The sequence below is a fragment of the Panthera tigris genome, chromosome C1 (genome assembly GCF_018350195.1).
Source record: "Panthera tigris isolate Pti1 chromosome C1, P.tigris_Pti1_mat1.1, whole genome shotgun sequence".
Classification (NCBI taxonomy): Eukaryota; Metazoa; Chordata; class Mammalia; order Carnivora; family Felidae; genus Panthera; species Panthera tigris.
This window is the reverse complement of record NC_056667.1, coordinates 8,922,829-8,940,805: the sequence shown is the minus strand read 5'-3', so window position 1 is coordinate 8,940,805 and position 17,977 is coordinate 8,922,829. Positions and strand designations below refer to the sequence as shown.

Below are 17,977 nucleotides of genomic sequence, written 5' to 3'. Positions count from 1 at the left end.
CTCCTGGAGGCCAGAAACTTACTCCCTTAATTGAACAGGGGGGCTGCGTGTGGACAAGAAGATCTGCAACGACCCCAGTTAACCCCAAGAGCAGGCTAAGGACACTGAGGCGACAGGGCATGTGATGAGGGCATATTCAGAGGCCAGCTGAGTGATTCGGAGCTTGAGAGAGCAGCCAGGCTCTCAGCAAGGACAGCTATGCGTCTGGGGATGCTTCTCAGGTCCTGTCAGCGCAGTGGCCAAGGCAACGTCTCCCCTTACGCGCTGGTGGCGGGCAAGTAGGACCACGGACAAACCCCAGCTCAGACCCGAAGCCAGAGCCAGGAGTCAATGCGTAACAAACAAAAGGTTTATTTCCAAGCAGGAACGCTGTCCAGTATACGGTGCAAACTCTTGTCTTGGGATCCACACAAGCCTGGGAACTGAGGTCACAAGCAGAGAGGTCTCCTTCCAATTCAGAGCTTCCCCAGGAAATGGCAGTGAGGCCTGAGGCCCTCCCAGGATGGTCCACCAGGGGGCAGACACGCTCCATTGCCACACGGCGTCCAATGTGGGCAGAGACCCTGGCCAGTCCAGGCAGTAGAATATCCTGACTCTAGGGGAATCTGGATTTTCTGGGAAGCTGTTACTTTCTCTGGATGGTAATGACTGGACTCTCCTACCTTCCAAAAGTTCAGCTGCCAAGTTCAAGTCCAGTGGAATTTTTCAACAAGGGATCCAAGTCCCTGGGCCCCAACTGGCTTCTCCAGGAGTCCCGTCTTCCTTCCAGAATCCAGTCAAGGCCACACATGTCCACGCTCTGCGGGGCTCTGGGGCATGTGTCTGGGGGAAGTGGACTGACTTTTTAATGGAAAAGAATCCTTTGACAAAATTGTTGGCTTGAGCCGCTTCAGGCAGGACATTCAACCCAACAACATGGTTACACAGATCAACAGCACATGACACAGACAGACAGACAGACATATACACACACAAAACTGGCTCTCAGCATCCCACATCCACTTGAGATCATGGCAGGCACAATACCCAAGTGGCCCCGTGGGTTTCCCTGGGGCCTGGGACTCCAGGAACAGTGAAGGGGGTAAGTGGAGGAGAAGTACCTCCCAGGGAGGCAGAGGAAGGTCCAGGCTGAGGTAGGAGGAGAGAGACGGCTGCGGGGAGCCTCAGTCATCTCTGGCTCCTGAAATTCCCTGATAGGAGGTGTGGCCTTGCACCGGAGCTATAGGTAAGTCGGGAGTGAAGGTCAAAAGCAGAGAACAGCAAAGTCTCGAGTTCGGCTTTGTCGTTTTGCGGACTTGTTTGCATGCGTGGTGGGTTTTTGTTTTGTTCTTTAATTGCCCCATGTTTCGGTTAGAGGTCTGCCATTTTGTCCAAGGTATGATACTCGTGCAGGTCGCTGGGCTGGGCCCTCAGGGTGTCTCATTTTCACACCATTGTTCAAGAGGTGAAGCTGGCAGGAATAGATTTGGAGGTGGTGCAAGGTAACTGGGGGACCCCTGTCCCCATCAGGGGTGGCCGCCCCCTCCTGAATAGAACCATCTGATCGATGACATCCCCCTCCCCCGCCCCCGCTGGGAGCACCCTGCAGTCTCAGCATTTCGGGCTAAAGCACTGCCCCTTCTCCGTGGATGACTCACACAGAGTCCCTCTTCCCCGGGATGCTGGGGCCTCCCAGGAAGCCAGAGCTGGGAAGCGTCCAAGGATAAAAAACAAAATAAGGGCTCCAGAAGCCCAATTCACAGGACCAGCCGGAGGACAGCTCTCAGAGAGGCAGGCGCCGGCCCCAGGCTGCCCAGCACGTGCATGTCAGCCAGCCTTCTAGAAGGAAGCACACCATGCAGGACGGGTTTTCCACGATTCTCCCTGCCTCACCCTTCTGCCAGCAGGTGAGAGGAAGGCTGAGGCTGCGAAGGCCACTAAAGGAATTTGGCCCAGAAAGAGCCACAGTCCTGGGGGGTGGGGGCCCAGAAGGACCAGGGAACAGCCACCTCAGCCGTGACACAACTCATGCCAGCCAGTCTGGCTAACTGGGCTTCATCCCAGCATCAGGCACACCAAGGGGCAGGGGCTTCTCCTCTGGGTTCTCCAGCAGAGTCTCCGGGGCCCCTGGCTGAGACTGAAAAGGGCATTCTTCCTTGGAGAAGGGGACCTGCTCGTCATTTGGGGAGCCGGAGGAGCTGGCATCCACATCCCCCATCGTGTAGCTGGCCTGGGAGGCGCACTGAGAGCCATGGTCGGAGGCGCTGCACACATTCACGATGCATGTGACGTTGACCTGGGTCCCGTGGCTGCCAGAGGAATGCTCTGTTGAACACAAGATGGGGGAGGGCGGCAAGTCAGGGGTCTGCAGGGGGACGTCTTCGCAGTCCGTCCCCTGCCCAAGAGACAGATTAAGACAAGAGGGTCAAGAGCACCGGGCGAAGGGCCTAGAGGCCACGTGATCTTGGGCAACTCAACCTTCATCGCCTGCATTTCCAGTGTCCTCATCTGCCAAGTAATTCCCAGCCCAAGTCACCCTGTAGGTGGGAGGAGCCAGTTCACAAAGCAGGGGAAGGTGCTCCAGGAACAAAACATGCCCCCACAGAGATTCAGAGAGGTGAGCAGGGGCAGGAAGTACACGGGACAGAACAGTGATCAAGCGACCAGGGTGAGTTACTTTCCCCTAAGTGCGGGAAGCCTCCACAGTCCTGACCAAATCAACTCTGGAAAGGCGACAGCCTTCTGTCATTGGCCCCTTATCTGTGTAACATGAAAAAAACATCAAAGGGTTTGGAAATTGCTCCTTTGTGGAGAGGAAACACTAAGCCTGATAGTGTCTTTTGCCCCAAATCTTTCTCCTCCGTGTAGGCCTGCCTCTGTGATTTCCTAAATCTGGGATTCCAGAATGCGGTAGGGGTGGTTTGTCCTCACCACTGAGGCCAGGATATCTGCCTACTTTCCGGCCCACCTGCTCGCCCAGCCCTGGGGGCATCTGAGTTTCCCAGCTAGTTGGTGGGGGACTGAATGCTGGATAAGCTGAGAGGGGACACGGGATAACCCCTCCAAGAGTGAGAGCTGTCCCTGTTTTTCCTGCAGGGACCTGCCAAGTCCCCAAACACGTGTGCTGTCTGGGGTGCGTGGGGAGGGCCGGACGGACATTCGCTTCCAACTCCAGGGAAGCCTGGAAGGAGGATGGGGCCAGCGAGCTGCTCTCTTCAGAACAGCCCCAGACAGGCCAGGGGAGGGAGGGCTGAACTCATGGGGCCTCAAGGAAATTTCCACCCTGAGCCTCCATAGCACCCAAATGTCACCCAGTCACCGTGGCCTTTGCACACGGTGAATGAGACATTGCAGGGGTGGATGGGGGACTACAAGGGGGCACAGCCACACGTTCCACAGGAGAGAGAGGTGACTGGGTGGGAGGAGAGAAGGGGAGAGTGCGGGTGACACCAGAGAGTCGGGTAGGGAACAGAGAAGTGGCAGGGTGTAGGAGGGGTGGGCAGACTCCCTCTCTCTCTGCCCCGCCCCCCAAAAATAAATAAATAAACATTAAAAAGGAGGAGGAGGAGAAGGAGGAGGAGGAGGAGGAGGAGGAGGAGGAGGAGGAGGAGGAGGAGGAAGAGGAGGAGGAGGAAGAGGAGGAGGAGGAGGAGGAGGAGGAGGAGGAGGAAGAAGGAGGGGTGGGCAGACATGGTCAAGGGGCCAGGATGACTGCAGGAGAGGTGTCACCAGGAAATCAGAAAGATGAAACCAAGAGTTGGACAAAGACCGGGGGTTTGTATTTGGAGTTCCGTTCCCTCATTCAACAAGAGTTTAGGACCACGGGCTATGTCTCTTCCTTGGGGAGCTCTCGGGCTGGGTGGGGGCGCTGACGAGACATCGCACTGGTGAGGGGAACACGGCGGTGGGGGCATCTCCGTGCAGGGGGCAGCCGGGGCAGGAGCGGTCCTGATGGAGGGAGCTGTCCCACAATCAGGTAGGAAGAGATGTTGCAGCCCTGCCAAGGGGATGCTGGGCTCATCTCCAGATGAGGAAACTGAGGCAGGGTTAAGGAGCCTGTTCGGATCCTCACGGCACCGGAGCGGTCAGGAGGGCATCCGGGAAGGACCCGAGCGCACTGTCATTCCTTGACCTCCCGCCAGCCAGGGCGAGAAGGACAGACGCAGGCCAGTGGGCTTTGCCTGTCGCTACAAAATACACCAAGGAAGCCCCAGGCTTTCTGGACCCCTGTCACAGACCGGGTCCAGGGCAAAATGTATCCTGTGTAAATGGGGCCTGGGCTTCTCCAGCACCCACGAGGTCTCCACAGTCCTGACGCTTCAGGTCCAAAGGACTGGGCAATGGCCCACAGTGAGTGGAGCCCTAAAGACACCATTTATTCATCCAGAGTTCCACCCCAGGGCTCTGGAGCCTGGAAGCCCAGGGGGTATTCCTGGCTCTTCCGTATACTAGCTGTGTGGCCTTGAACAAGCTCTTCAACCTCTCTGGGCCTCAGTTTCCCCATCTATAAAATATAATAGGTCTGAATATAACACTATGATACTACATGTCATCTAATAATATATACTACGCGATAAGCAGTATACCATATGTGATAATTGTGCGAAAATATGATATCAATATATAATATTATGTTACATATTTATGTATTATAATACCAGGCAGGGAAACTCCCTTCCTGGCTATCGGGGACTCGAAGAATAAGCTGGGATTGTCTAGAAGGGAGGGTGCTCCTGGTAGAAGAACTCACGTGGGCAGAGGTGGGAGAGATTTGGCAGGTTCAGAGAAACGAGAGAGCTTTGTGGCCCAGCGCTGCATCTGACGGGGAGAAGAGGCTGGGGGGGGGCGAGCCCAGGCTAGTCGCACAGTCATTCCAATGCCCTGCTAGGAGCTCAGGCCTTGCCCTACGGGGGAGGCCCAGGAGGGGCCGGCTAAGCCAGAAACCAGGAAGAGCCACGACGCGGGGGGTGAAGCCACGCGGGCTCCCCCATCCTACCTGAGTTGCTGGAGCTGGCCCAGGCCTCCCCAGACCCGGCGGCCTTCTCCGTGCCTGGCGCGGGCAGCCGGGTCCCGGTGGGCGCCCTCCCGTCTGCGGTGCTGCCTGAGCTCTCCAGGGAGCTGCTGCTGGAGCTGGGCGCTGTGGTCAGCAGGTGCTGCTGCTCGGGGCCGGGGGCACTTCGGGCCTTGTCAGCAGGCAGGTGAGGCTGGACAGGCAGGAGAGGAGCGAGAGCAGTCAGCCCATCAGCCGGCTCGTCTTCCTCTCCCTGCTCACACCCGTGCACCCTTCTGCACCCCCGTGGCCTCAGCACCCTCACAGTTTACACAGCGCTTCTGCCCACACCTGCACCTGCTTTCCACACACGGCGCTTTCGCTTTCGGGATGCGGGATGCTGCGTGATTTCTGTGATTAGCATTTGGCTGTTCTGTTGGAGCGGGAGCCCTAAGAGGGTGGGACTACTCACCAAACAGTCCTGGAGGTGGGGCAAGATTTCCATCCTCATTTCGCATAAGGAAACAGAGGCCCAGAGGAGAGTGACTTTCCTAAGGTCACCCCAACAGCACAGGGTGATGTGGTCCAGCCTGGCGGCCAAGAGCACGGAACCACACCCACGTGGGTACAAAATCATGACTCCCCCACTTATTAGCTGTGTGCCCTTGGACAAGTTACTTAACCTTTCTGTGCCTCCTTTCTTTCATATATCAAGGGGGAGTTATAAGCCGACCTCCCAGGGCTTCAGGAAGATTCAATGGCTGGATATTTGTAAGGTGCTCAGGACAGGGCCTGTTACACCGTAAAGCTCCACACAAGGGTTTGTTAAATCAGGCGGGGGGTGGGGGGTGGGGGTAAACTAGTACCATGAGTCAAATCTGGCCTGCTACTGTTTTTGTACAGACAGCCTGTGAGCCAAGAAGGGTTTTTATATTTTTTAAATGATTGAAAAAAGTGTTCAAAGAATGATATTTTGTGACACGCAAAATTACGTGCCCTTTACGTTTTAGCGCCCATAAATGCAACTGTATTTGCAATACGGCCACTCTCGTTGGTTGATGGACAAATCTGTGGCGGCTTCCTTGCTACCACGCCAGGTTTCAGTAGCTGTAACAGAGACCATACGACCAAAAAGCCTAAAATATTTACTGTCTGGCCCTTCACGGAAAATGTTCGCTGGCCCTTGTATTCAATCCATCATTCCAGAGTAGACAGCCCTTTTATTTAGAGCCCTGGGCCACGCTGGGTCAGGAACCCTTTCCAGATTCTATTCCCCAAGCCTGCTCTGTGACTAACTCCTAATATCTTTTCCCCACAGAAGAACATAACTAACACCGACAATAATAATAAGGTATTAGCTGATATCTGCTATTCAATGCCAAGCACTGAGCCGAAGTCCTTCTAAAACACTATATTGATACTTCTAACAGCCCAGTGTTTGCAGATGTAGCAACTGAGAACCAGACATGTTGAGTTATTTGCCTGAGGTCACACAATTAGGACATGGTAAGGTGGACTAAAACCCTTGACAGCTTTCCCGAGTGTCTGGGTTTTCAAAGTCTGGAGGCCCAAGACAAGGTGCCAGTTTCCACGTATTCCTCCTTGGGGAGCACCCAGAAACTCCACTCAGAGCCTGTCACCTGCCCACACCAACTGAATAGGCACCCAAGCCTTTGCCTCGGGGTCCCGGGTGATTGCTAGATCCCAGGAAGAAAGGAGACAGAAGGGGCCACGTTCTCACTTGCTGCCCTTGGCCCCTGGACCAGTGCAGGATGAGAGGGTCCCGGGGGGGAATGAGGACCAAAGCAAGGGAAGGGCTGGTGGGACATGGCCTAGTAAGGTAAGAGGGAAGGCCTTTGCCATAGGGGTGGAGGCGTGTCGGGTCCCACTCCCCAGGAAAGGCTGACACCCCTTGGCCTCCAATCCCAAGCGCTCTCTGAGCAGTCCACTCTCTGGCCAATCACTATGGCCACCCAGCCCCTGCCCCGCCCACCAAGGCTACGGCCTCTCCCACAGCTGAGCCTGCTTCTGTCATCAGGACAGAAGGATCTTCTTTGCAAGCTGTCCCTTGAGGCCACAGAGTCCTAGAGAGGGTGGGTCCCTGGCTCAGTATCACAGCCGGTCTGGGCTGTGGTGGAGGCGGAATGAGCCCAGATCCGTGTAGCAGTGATCCCGGCTTCCCATGCGTCCTGCCTCCCCTGGTTCATGGCCCCGAGCTTTGCAGGGATGGAGGGCATCTCAAGTTCAGGCTGAACCTTTGCCCAGGTGGTCTGATCTAGGCTACTGGACTGCACTCCTACCCTTGCTCTGCGCTTGGACAGGCAGGGGAAGGAGGGACAAGAGGGGCACCCAAATGGCATTCCTTAAAACCCCAAAGAAGGGGCTTTTGGGAGCCAGTCTCCTGCTGCTTTACTTGTGGCTGGGGCTGGGCAGAGCAGGAACCCCCAAAGGTCACGATCTGCCTCCTTCTCCCAAAGCCACAAGTTGCAAAGTTCAGGCAGGCTCTGAGTGGGGCAGATGCATCCTTGAGTCCTGTTCCTTGGACTGGGACCCCAGTGAGGGGGAGTATGGAGGAAGCTCACTCAAAAACCAGGATTCCAGCCCACTAGCCTCCAGCATCCCCAGCCCCCAACATGGCCAGAGGCAGAGACTCTCGTAGAGCCACCAGCCAGGTCTTTCCACGTCTGCCTGTGTGTGTGTGTGCTCACGAGGCTCACACCTCTGTATGCACAGGTGTGGGGGGGGGGGGGGTAAAACATCACACACACTTGTCTGTGTGTGTAGGAGCACGTGTCTCAGGGTCCTCATCTGCACAATGGAACTGGTTCTAGTGCTTGCCTCACAGGGGTGCGTGAGGGTTCGGTGGCAGGGGACAGGCAAAAGGCCTGGCAGGGGGCTCAGGAGCAGCGGGCTCACACGCTTCCTCCCAGCTGCACACTCAGCAAGCTCCTGGCAGCTTGAGACCGGCCATGGTGGGAGCAAACACCGCAAATTCGAGCTCGGGTTTTTGGGTTCTTTTGGTTTTTTTTCCTGCCCAGAGAGCCGATTACCAGCACACCACTGGGCGCGATACTCGACCACACTCTACAGATAATTGAGCTACACTCAGTGAACACGAAACTCCGTGAACGGAAAGGGGAAGTTAGAGGCTGCTGGGGCCACACCCGAGACATCCTCAGCGCACTGAGTATTGGGAAACCCTGGGTGGGGAGACAGAATGTGGTAGCAAGGCTGCTGGGTGTGCTGGCTCTCAGTGCCACCCGGCAGCAGCTGTCAGCATCGCTGAACTGAAGCCAGAGAAAAAGGAAGGAGTGGCATTTGCATGCTGGAGGAAGGAGAAACGGTTTGAACCTCCAAACCAGAACGTGCATCTGCTGAAATACTGCAGGGCAGGTCAAAGAGCACTGGGCCAGGGGTCCAGAGATACACTGCTGTATGGCCTGGGACAAGCCGCTTTCCCTCTCTGCACCTCTTCTCTTGCCCGAGGGGAGATCAGTCTCTAGTCCCTACCAAGTCCAACTCCCTGTGTAAACCCTGGGCACTGGGCCACCAAGGGCTGAGCTTCTTCCCTGGCACAGCAGTTCTCCATCAGGGGCAAGTCTGTCCTTCCTCCAGGGACATTTTGCAGTATCTGGAGGCATTTTCGGTTGCTGGTCCTGAGAAACGGTGCTCCCGGCATCTGGCCGGGGGGCCGGTGATCTTGCCAAACAGCCTCCAATGCAGGGTGATAGCCCCCGTGACAAACAATGATCTGGCCCCAGATATCAAAATTGCTGAAGTCAAGAAACCTTGCCCAAGCAGGACAGGGGACATGGAGGGAGTGCCTCAGACTCTGTTTCCCCATCTGTAAAGTGGGTAAAAATTCTGCCCTGCCTACCAGGCACGGGGTTGCAGCAAACACTGTGTCCTAGCTCACCCTGCACCCATTTCCAAGTCCTGTCCCTCCCCTCCTCCACCACAGAGGCTGGGAAAGCAAAGCTCCCCCTTTTCTAGCCCCCCCTTGCAACTAAGGGTGGTCCCCACGACACCACTCTGGCCAATGAGAGGGAAGGAGAAGCCCACTCAGGGCTATCAGTGTCTGATTTCCTGATAAAAGGCACCATCAATGGCCTGGCCACTCTCTTTCCTGTCTTTTTCCTGCCTCAAACCTGGAGGCCACATGCAAAGTGGGGCCCACTATCTTATGATACAAGGCCACAAGCAAGAGAACAAAGGCCAACAGGCTGAAGGTGGCGGAGCCTGGGGTCCTGCTGACTTCACAGGATGCAACCCAACTGTTCCAGCAGCTGTCAGCCCCCCCGACTCTGGGATGCAAGAAAAGCCCCTTTGCTTTAAGTCATCCTTAAGTTTTCAGTCACTTTCAGGCGAAGGCCTTCCTGATAAGAAACTGATGAACTACTGTGTCAGTGGTCTGTCTCTAACAAAAGTCCCTCACGCACCCTAATTTATAAAAAAAAGAAAGAAAGAAAGAAAGAAAGAAAGAAAGAAAGAAAGAAAGAAAGAAAGAAAAGAAGGAAGGAAGGAAGAAAAAGAAAGAAAGAAAGAAAGAAAGAAAAGAAAAAGAAAGAAAGAAAGGAAGGAAGGAAGAGAAAGAAAGAAAGAAAGAAAGAAAGAGAAAGAAAGAAAGAAAGAAAGAAAGAAAGAAAGAAACAGGAAGAAAGAAAGAAAGAAAGAAAGAAAGAGGAAGAAAGAAAGAAAAAGGAAGAAAGAAAGAAAAAGAAAGGAAAAAAGGAAGAAAAGGAAAGAAAGAAAGAAAGAAAGAAAGAAAGAAAGGAAGGAAGAGAAAGAAAGAAAGAAAGAAAGAAAGAAAGAAAGAAAGAAAGAAAGAGAAAGAAAGAAAGAATCGGGGCACCTGGGTGGCTCAGTCAAGCATCTGACTTCGGCTCAGATCACGATCTCACAGTCTGTGAGTTTGAGCCCCACGTGGGGCTGTGCGCTGATGGCTCAGAGCCTGGAGCCTGCTTCAGATTCTGTGTCTCCCTTTCTCTCTGCCCCTCCCTTGTTCACACTCAGTCTCTCTCCCTCAAAAATAATTAAACATTAAAACAATTTTTTAACTGGGGCACCTGTGTGGCTCAGTTGGTTAAGCATCCGACTTCCACTCAGATCATGATCTCACAGTTCGGGAGTTCAGGCCCCACATCGGGCTCTCTGCTGACAGCTCAGAGCCTGGAGCCTGCTTCTGATTCTGTGTGTGTGTGTGTGTGTGTGTCTCTCTCTCTCTCTCTCTCTCTCTCTCTCTCTCTCTCTGCCCCTCCCCCACTCACACTCTGTCTCTGTGTCAAAAATAAATAAACGTGAAAAAACATTTTTTTAAAAAGGATCAAAGGTGAGCTGCTTTGATCGAAGCGGAGAGCAGGGCCCAGGGTCTGGGACCCAAACTCCTGCCTCTACCTCAACCCCAGAGACGACGCCGGGCCCTCTTTGGAAAACCAGGGTACCCCAGCGCGGCTCCACGGGGAAGCGCTCTGTGAAGGTCACGGACAGCCTGCCAACTGTTGCCGCTGAGCGAATGGCACTGCCCTGCAGGCTGGGCTGAGCAGACATTGTTTCCTTCTGACGGCGAGGACACGGAGTCATGCGCCATTTCACATCTGCCCGCCGTCACACTATGCGTCCGTGACCACGTGCCTGCCGCTGACACCGCCAGCGCCCTGTGCTCTGATGGTGCCCTTCACACTCGCAGCCTCTTTGAGCCCACGGAGGGCCGCCTAACCCCCAGGGACAGACACCGGCTGGCCCTTCCTCGGCCTCCCAGGGCTGCGCACCCCGGACACCGGACAGACCAACCCCCAGAATGCACCAGTGCCCGTGGGCACGACTCGGCCCACCAGTAAGGAGACTGGCGAGGAGGAGGAGGGGGAGGGCAGAGGGGGTACTCACCACTTTGGCTTCTCCTTGTAGACAGAAGGGCTTCTCTGCAAAGAAGAGAGAGGCGACAAGTCAGGGAGCATGGCTTCCTCAGGCCACACCTGATCTAACTAGGAGGGCAGCATGGGGCCCAAGCGGAACCAGCCAGAGCAGGCCTGGCCCTGGGGACTGTGCACGGTTGCCCTCCCCAACTCCCCAGACGGCCCGACCGTGTCCCACCCCCTCCGCCACGCTCAACGATTCTCCGGCGTCCCCCTATGTGCTCACACCGTGCCTTCTCCTCAGCGTGCCTTTTCTTTCCTACACACGTCTGCCTGTGGAGATCTGACTCAGCTCAGATGCCACCTGCTCCAGAAGGCCTGACTCCCCCGGGATTTCCAGACACAATCCTAGACTCCCACCCCCTCGGACAGCTCTGTGGCATCTTGCCTTCTTTAAAGGTTTTTTTTTTTTTTTTTTTAATTTTTTTAAAGTTTATTTTTGAGAGACAGGGAGGGAGGGAGAACACAAGCCGGGGAGGGGCAGAGACAGAGGGAGACAGAGGATCCAGAGACGGGCTCTGCACTGTCAGCACAGGGCCTGATGAAGGGCTCGAACTCACGAACCATGAGATCATGACCCGAGCCAAAGTCGGACACTAAACCGACTGAGCCACCCAGGTGCCCCGCATCTTGCCTCTTTAGTAGGTAAGTTAGTGGCACTGCCTTCTACCCCAGGCTCTGAGCTCCTACAGAACAGGGGCTGCCCTATCCAGCTGTCTGACCCACAAAGCTATGCCCAGCACTGGACTCACGGAGGCACCCCAGAAAAGCTTCCTAAACAAACGGATGAATGAATGAATGAATGAATGAATGAATGAATAAATGAATGTGTCCTGAACAAATGTTTGAATGAATGAATTATGAATCTGTCCTGAACAAATGGATGAATGAATGAATGAATGAATGTGTCCTGAAGAAACAGATGAATGAATGAAAGAACGAATGCATGAAAGAAAAAGGAATGAAAACTTACTTTTTTTCTGGGTCATAATGACACATTTCACCAGCCCTATGATCACCAGACCCAAGGTTGTCACAGCCACAATCAGTCCTAGAAGGACAAAAAAAAAAGCTCCAAACAACTGCAGAAAGCAAACTCAAACATACCAGGGAGCCAAGCAGCTAAGTCAGTGACCAAACATGCCTGGGATGTCACAGGAGGGGCAAGCCCTGTCCAGAGACTCTCAAATTTAATCACAAGACAAATAACCAAAAAATCTGACCAAACAAGACATGTCTATTGGCCACATCCAGCCCCAGGGTCACCAGTTTGAGACCTCTGGCCTTGAGGTAGTCCTAATCCCAGAAGGAAAGCCCATGGGGTGACCTGGCCCAGCCCAGCAGCTAATGAGTTCATCGGAGACGGCAACCAGGAAACCACCTCTGCCTGCAGATAAAACGCGGACCCTGCCTCTCCCACCCGGGCAGTTCTTCGTGACAGCACCAGGTCTTGAAAGAAGACAAGCCTCACCACCCACCTCCCAGAGCAGAGCAGCCTGCAGGGGGCTCTCAGAGAGACTCGGAGCTCGAACAGGGGAAGGGACGCAGGGAGGCTGAAGGAGCCCTCCTGGGACTTACCAATGAGGAGAGAGATGTCGCCCGTGCTGAGCCCTTCAGCTGGGGGGGTTGGGCCCATCACGAACAGAAGGGAGGTGCTCGGGGCCGTGCGAGGGCCTGGAGTCAGCTCCACTTGCTGGGATAGTGTAGACGCTGGCTGGGACGTGGGGGCTGGGCGTGGGGCCATCCTCAGGGTAGGAGGCACAGAAGCGCAGACGGCATCCATGGTTGCATTGCCAGGGATGGCCACTGAGCCACAGCTGAGGGAGGAGGAGGCTTGGTCAGGGCACAACAGAGGCCTGAGGGCTCAGCGTGGCTGGGCTCACTCACGGGAGCCAGGAGGGAGGAGAGAGTATTCGTGCCACACGACCCCTCAGAACTGCCCCTGTGTGTCCCCTCCCCACCTCTTCCCATGCCCCCCCCACCCCCCATTGCTGACTGCCAGGGCAAGGATGCCACTCACCTGCTGTCTGTGCTGGGCCCCACCCACCCACTGTAGGATAAACCCACCCAGGAGCTGAACAGGGGTCCGGCAATGCCTCCACCCGAGGGAATGAATGCGGGGATTTCAGGCACCATGGCATGGCCAGTCTGTGCTCTAGACCCCACAGTCGCCCAGGGACTGCCCTCCCTGCTCCTCCAGAACCAATCGACCCAGCCACTCACATCCGGTGGGGCCTGCAGGCATCTGTGGACGACGTTGTGTCGGAGAACGTCCCTGGGCCACAGGGAGCGCACACCACATTTGACGTTGCAGTTCCTTCGAGGAAAAATTGGAACCCGTCGCCAACTCAAATACTTAGCAGAACGACTGGGCCTTGGCACAAGAGTCCCGGGGGAAGTCTGAGGGGCCTACGGACCTCCGTCTTCACCTCCATCCCTTAAACCACACAAGTGTGTGTGCGCGTGCCCACCGGGCCGAGGTTGACGGTTAACCAAATCTAGTGACTTCCTGGCCTCCGGGGTCACGTGGGTTCATCTTCCGTGGCACCACCCGATTTTCCAGTAACCCTGGGCTTCAGCTGACCCATCTCTGGATCCCCAGGGCCTAGTGCACAGTAGGAGCCTAATCTGGCATGCCGGAGGAAAGGAGGTAGGGGGAAAGGGCGGGCAGCTGGCCACCACTGCTGACATTCCCGGCCTGAGCTGATGGGCTGGTGCCCATGAAGGAGAGGCCCAGCGGGGTCCCCGAGGCCCACTGGCTCCAGCCCCGTACCTGGCCTGGCCACGCCGAAGCCCGGGCGGCACCTGTGCAGGGGCGCACACAGCCGGCACCCTTTCTGCCTCTTCAACGTGCAGTACCAGCCCTGCCTGCAGGTGCAGACGCGGTTCTGTTCCGGAGTGCAGGCCTGAGTCTCCACTTGGTCTACGAGAGCGAGAGGGCAACCCAGGGTTATTCCCACCTCCGCCGGCCCTGCCCACCACCGTGCCCACCCCGTCGCCCAGCCAACCCGCCACCCACAGAGAGCTCTGGTCTCCAGAAGGCTGGTGGACCGCCCCACGCCCCAGCACGGGGCAAGAAGAACACTGGCCACGCAGTGCCAAGGCCTGCAGTCTCGCGGGCACAGTTCTCTCACGGCTGCCCTTGGCCTGCCTGCCCATGGCGCCGTGAAAGGGGATTTGGTGAGACAGAAGATGAAAATGCTGTTGATGGGGGCACCTGGGTGGCTCAGTGGGTTAAGCATCCGACTCTCGGTTTCGGCTTGGATCACGATCTCATCATGGTTTCGTGCGTTCGAGCCCCATGTCGGGCTGCACGCTGATAGTGCGGAGATCGCTGGGGATGCTCTGACTCCCCTCTCTCTCTGTGCCTCCCCCACTCACACTGTCCCTGTCTCTCTCAAAATAAATAACTAAACTTAAAAAAAAAAATGCTGTTGGTAAACAGGGAAGGGCTGTACCCATACAGCCCCAGGCTCCGGAGCACGAAAACACCTGGCCTGGGGTAATCCTAGCCAACTTTGAGTCAAAGGGGCTGGGCTGCTCAACGGCCGGGGGAAGGTGTCAGGGCCCAGCCCCGGCTCTGAACCCACTCACCAGAGGTGCAGCGGGAGTCACAGCTCAAGCACTCGTGCACCCAGTTCCAGAGCTTGGTGTAGGTGCTGTCCTCGCAGCGGGCACACACGGTATCTGAGGTCTCGGTGCACAGCGACTGTGCATGGTAGCCTGAGAAAGCAGGGGCCAGAGGTCAGTGGGGTGGGAGCTCTGCCGGCGCCCCGGGCTCATCCGCCATTCCCCAGAGCCCCAGCGTCTTAAAGCCTGGCTGGGAAGGCTCTTTGAAAGGGTTCCAAGTCCCTCACCGAGTCATCCAACATCTTGCAGGTCCCAGCTGTCACTCCATCTCCAAACCCCTGATGCTCATAAAATACTTTTCCCTCTGCTCTTTCCAGATGCCTGGGATTCCGCCAATGGGACTGCCTGTTACTGGTCAATCACACTTTAGTGAGAACTGGTTTTCTAGCTCCTTTCTTCTCGATAGCTACAATTCTCTTTACCTGTGGGTGTGAACTAGCAGTAAGCCAACAGTACAAAGGTAGTCCCTGGTCTCCTACCAAGGATGAGGACATGGGACTTGTGGGCCTAGAGAGAAGGCATGCCAGGGGATAGGACAACATCAAAGCAAACCATTAAGGAGTTTCTCTCTTGAGCCTTGAGCCCTATCCTGCCATCTTCACTGCTGTGCTAATCCAGTAACTTCTTACGGGGACCCTGCCAATTAACAGAAAAAGAGTCACTTGTGAGGTCTCTTAAAATGGCTGTGGGAGATGACAGGTACACATGTGCCTGCCCACACCTCAGGCTAATGGCTCAGGGGCCCTCCAATGGCTCCCTAGCTTCCGCAGAATAAAATCTAAACTCCTTACCATGGCTCCTGCTAACTCACTCACTCTGGGCCACACACTGGCCTCACTGTTCCTCAAGTTCACCAAACAGGCTCCTACCTCAGGACCTTTGCACTTGCTATTTCCCCAACCCAACAGGCTGTTTCCTGTACATTTGGACAACTCACTCCTTCACCTCCTGCATGCCTCTGTCCAAGTGTCAGCTCTTCAGAGAGGGTGTCAGACTCCCTGACCACTCCATATAAAACAGCAGGCCTAGTCCATCTGTCTCCACTGACTTTACCCTGCCTTGTTTTCTTCACAGCATTTACCCTCTGATGGGACCACGTATCTGTTTCCTCTGTTGGTTTGTCTGTGCCTCTATCAGATGCAAAGTCCATGAGGGTGAGGATCTTCTCTGCCCTGCTCTCTGTTGTATTCCCACCACTTAGAACAGCACCTGACACTTAGCAGATGCTAAGCAGAGAAAGGGAGTTGGGAATTCTGCCAGGAAGAGGGAACAACATGTGCAAAGGCCCTGAAGCAGGAGGCAGCGTGGGGCCAATTCATGGAAATAGAAGGAATGCGGTAAGAATTGAGCACCGTGACCCTACCCCACTCCAAGCCCCCCCCCGCCACACACCCTCTCCAGCGGGTCAGGGCCCCAGTGGCCACCCCTTACTTACCAGGCTGACACTTGCTACAGCACATCTGGGTCCTCTCATCGAAGTATTCTGTCAGTTGGCATGAGCTTCCAGGCCCCGGAACGTAGGGGAGTAATGTAACCTGGAAGAGGGAAGGGAAGGACAGCCATCAGCATGGCCACCCCTGGACTGTCATACTTAACACCCATATCCCCATCCTGTGGCCTGCAGGTGTTTGGCCCCCTCCCTGTTGCGGCTCTACTGACGTGGGGACTTCTCCCTTTGAGGGGAAGGTAGGAGAGTTTTCGCCTCTCACTGCCTCTTCTTCTTCCCTCAGCGTAGCACGCTCACGTCTGGAGGCGGGGGCACTGAGCCCGCTGGCCGGAGCACGGGGCTAGCCCCTACCACTCCTGGGGGGCGGATGTGAGGCACCAAAGCCAGTGGCCTCAGTCACAGAGAGCCACAGTGCCCAGCACAAGAGGGCCCTCTGCCTGGGATTCCTCCTATTGCTTCCTGCACCTGGGAATCACCCCTTCACGTTTCTGGCTGAATGCTGCCTCCTCTGAGAAGCCCTCCCTGACTCCCCCAGGCTGTGTCCGATTCCTCCTCCTCTGGGCTCTCTCGGAACACTGGATAGGGCCCCTTCTAACAGCCAGCTCATTGTGCTGAAACGGGGGTACCTACTTGTCCTGCCACGTGGGCGCGCACGCACACGCGCGCACACACACACACACACACACACACACACACACACACACCCCATAAGTGTCTGCAATGCAGGGGACAGAAACAACGGCCTCATCATCTCTAGACCCTCAGCCTCCAGCACGGGATGCTCGCAGGGTTGGGGCTCAGTAGGTGAATGGTTGTCGATGACCAACAATGACAAGTTACCATGCGTCGAGCGCCTATGGGGCGCCAGGTGCTCTAGTGAGCAGGTGCTGCTGCTCTCCACTCAGAGCCCCTTTTCCCAGCAGGGCACCCATCCCCCAGCTGCCCTGGGTGCTGCCTGGTAAGGGCTCCGGCCTCCAAGTGGGACTGACAGAGCCCTGCCCACACCCCCCCCCCCCAGGGACCGGGCTGCAGGGAAGCTGCACGTGGCCCTCCCCTGCTCCCTCCACAGCACCGCCGGGGGTTGAGGGCAGGGGCATGACTGGCAGAGCCTGGGGAAGCCAGACTCTTGGCCGGGTCCTACATGGGGGATGAGCAGCCCCGGGGAGCAGCCCCAGACCCACCCTGGCGGCACCTGTCAACAGCTGGAAGCCATGGGAGGGGGCAGGGGTGGGGGAGGACCCCCCCGGGGCCCGGGCTCCCTGCTACAGAGCAATCCGTGGCTCTTCCTGTCCCCACGCCTTTGCCCGAAGTGCCTTCTGCACCTGGTCTAGCTCCAGGCTTCCTCTGACAAAAATCCCTGTTTCTCTCTTCTCAGCAGGCTCCCCCTGAAGGCTTCCCCGCACGCACCCCACCCTGAATAGTCACTGGGACCCAGCATCCCGACCCCCTCCCCCAGGGCGCCTGGCACGCAGGGCTACGCCAACCCCCACCCAAGACGGGTGCCCTCCGAGCCCGGGGTCGGGGGTAACTCTTTACTATGACCCCAGGGCCTGTCACGTAGCAGGTGTTCAGGGGTCACTAATCTGAGCCGTGGGCTTCATGACATCTTTCCTCAAGGGGTCCAATCCAGCACCGTGGCCACGAAGCATAAACATGGGTGCAGACGCCTGCCCCCGAAGCCCACCCTCCATCCACCCTGGGGCCAGTGCCAAAACCCCTCTAGAGAGGCTGGGAAAGACACGGGCAGGGGAAGTGGGAACCATCCTGCACAACACAGAGCCTAAAAAAGTAACTTCCACCCCATCTGGACTATAAGCTTGCATGCCCACAGCTGCTCATGTTGCCGCACACACACACACACACACACACACACACACACACACACACAGTCCTTCTTCCCTCCCCATCCGGTCCTGGAACAGGCTGCCAGGTACTGGACAAAAGATGAAGCAAGCCTCCTTATCAGGGCTCCTCGCAGTTGGGGGTGAGGCTCACTGTCAGCGTCCAAAGCATCTGGGG

The 17,977-nt window shown here is 56.2% G+C and overlaps 1 protein-coding gene across 1 annotated transcript in view; it reads right to left on the bottom strand.

The window, feature by feature from the left end:
- Positions 1-335: 335 nt before the first annotated feature.
- Positions 336-17,977, bottom strand: part of TNFRSF1B (TNF receptor superfamily member 1B) — a 32,109-nt gene continuing 14,467 nt past the window's right edge. The window contains exons 2-10 of the mRNA XM_042994285.1: positions 15,947-16,046; positions 14,476-14,604; positions 13,655-13,804; positions 13,105-13,198; positions 12,460-12,698; positions 11,855-11,932; positions 10,853-10,887; positions 4,976-5,183; positions 336-2,304 (exon numbers count right to left, since the gene is read on the bottom strand). Of these exons, the coding sequence (XP_042850219.1) occupies positions 2,024-2,304; positions 4,976-5,183; positions 10,853-10,887; positions 11,855-11,932; positions 12,460-12,698; positions 13,105-13,198; positions 13,655-13,804; positions 14,476-14,604; positions 15,947-16,046 (1,314 nt within the window). The 3' untranslated portion in view covers positions 336-2,023. The remainder of the gene's footprint in view (positions 2,305-4,975; positions 5,184-10,852; positions 10,888-11,854; positions 11,933-12,459; positions 12,699-13,104; positions 13,199-13,654; positions 13,805-14,475; positions 14,605-15,946; positions 16,047-17,977) is intronic.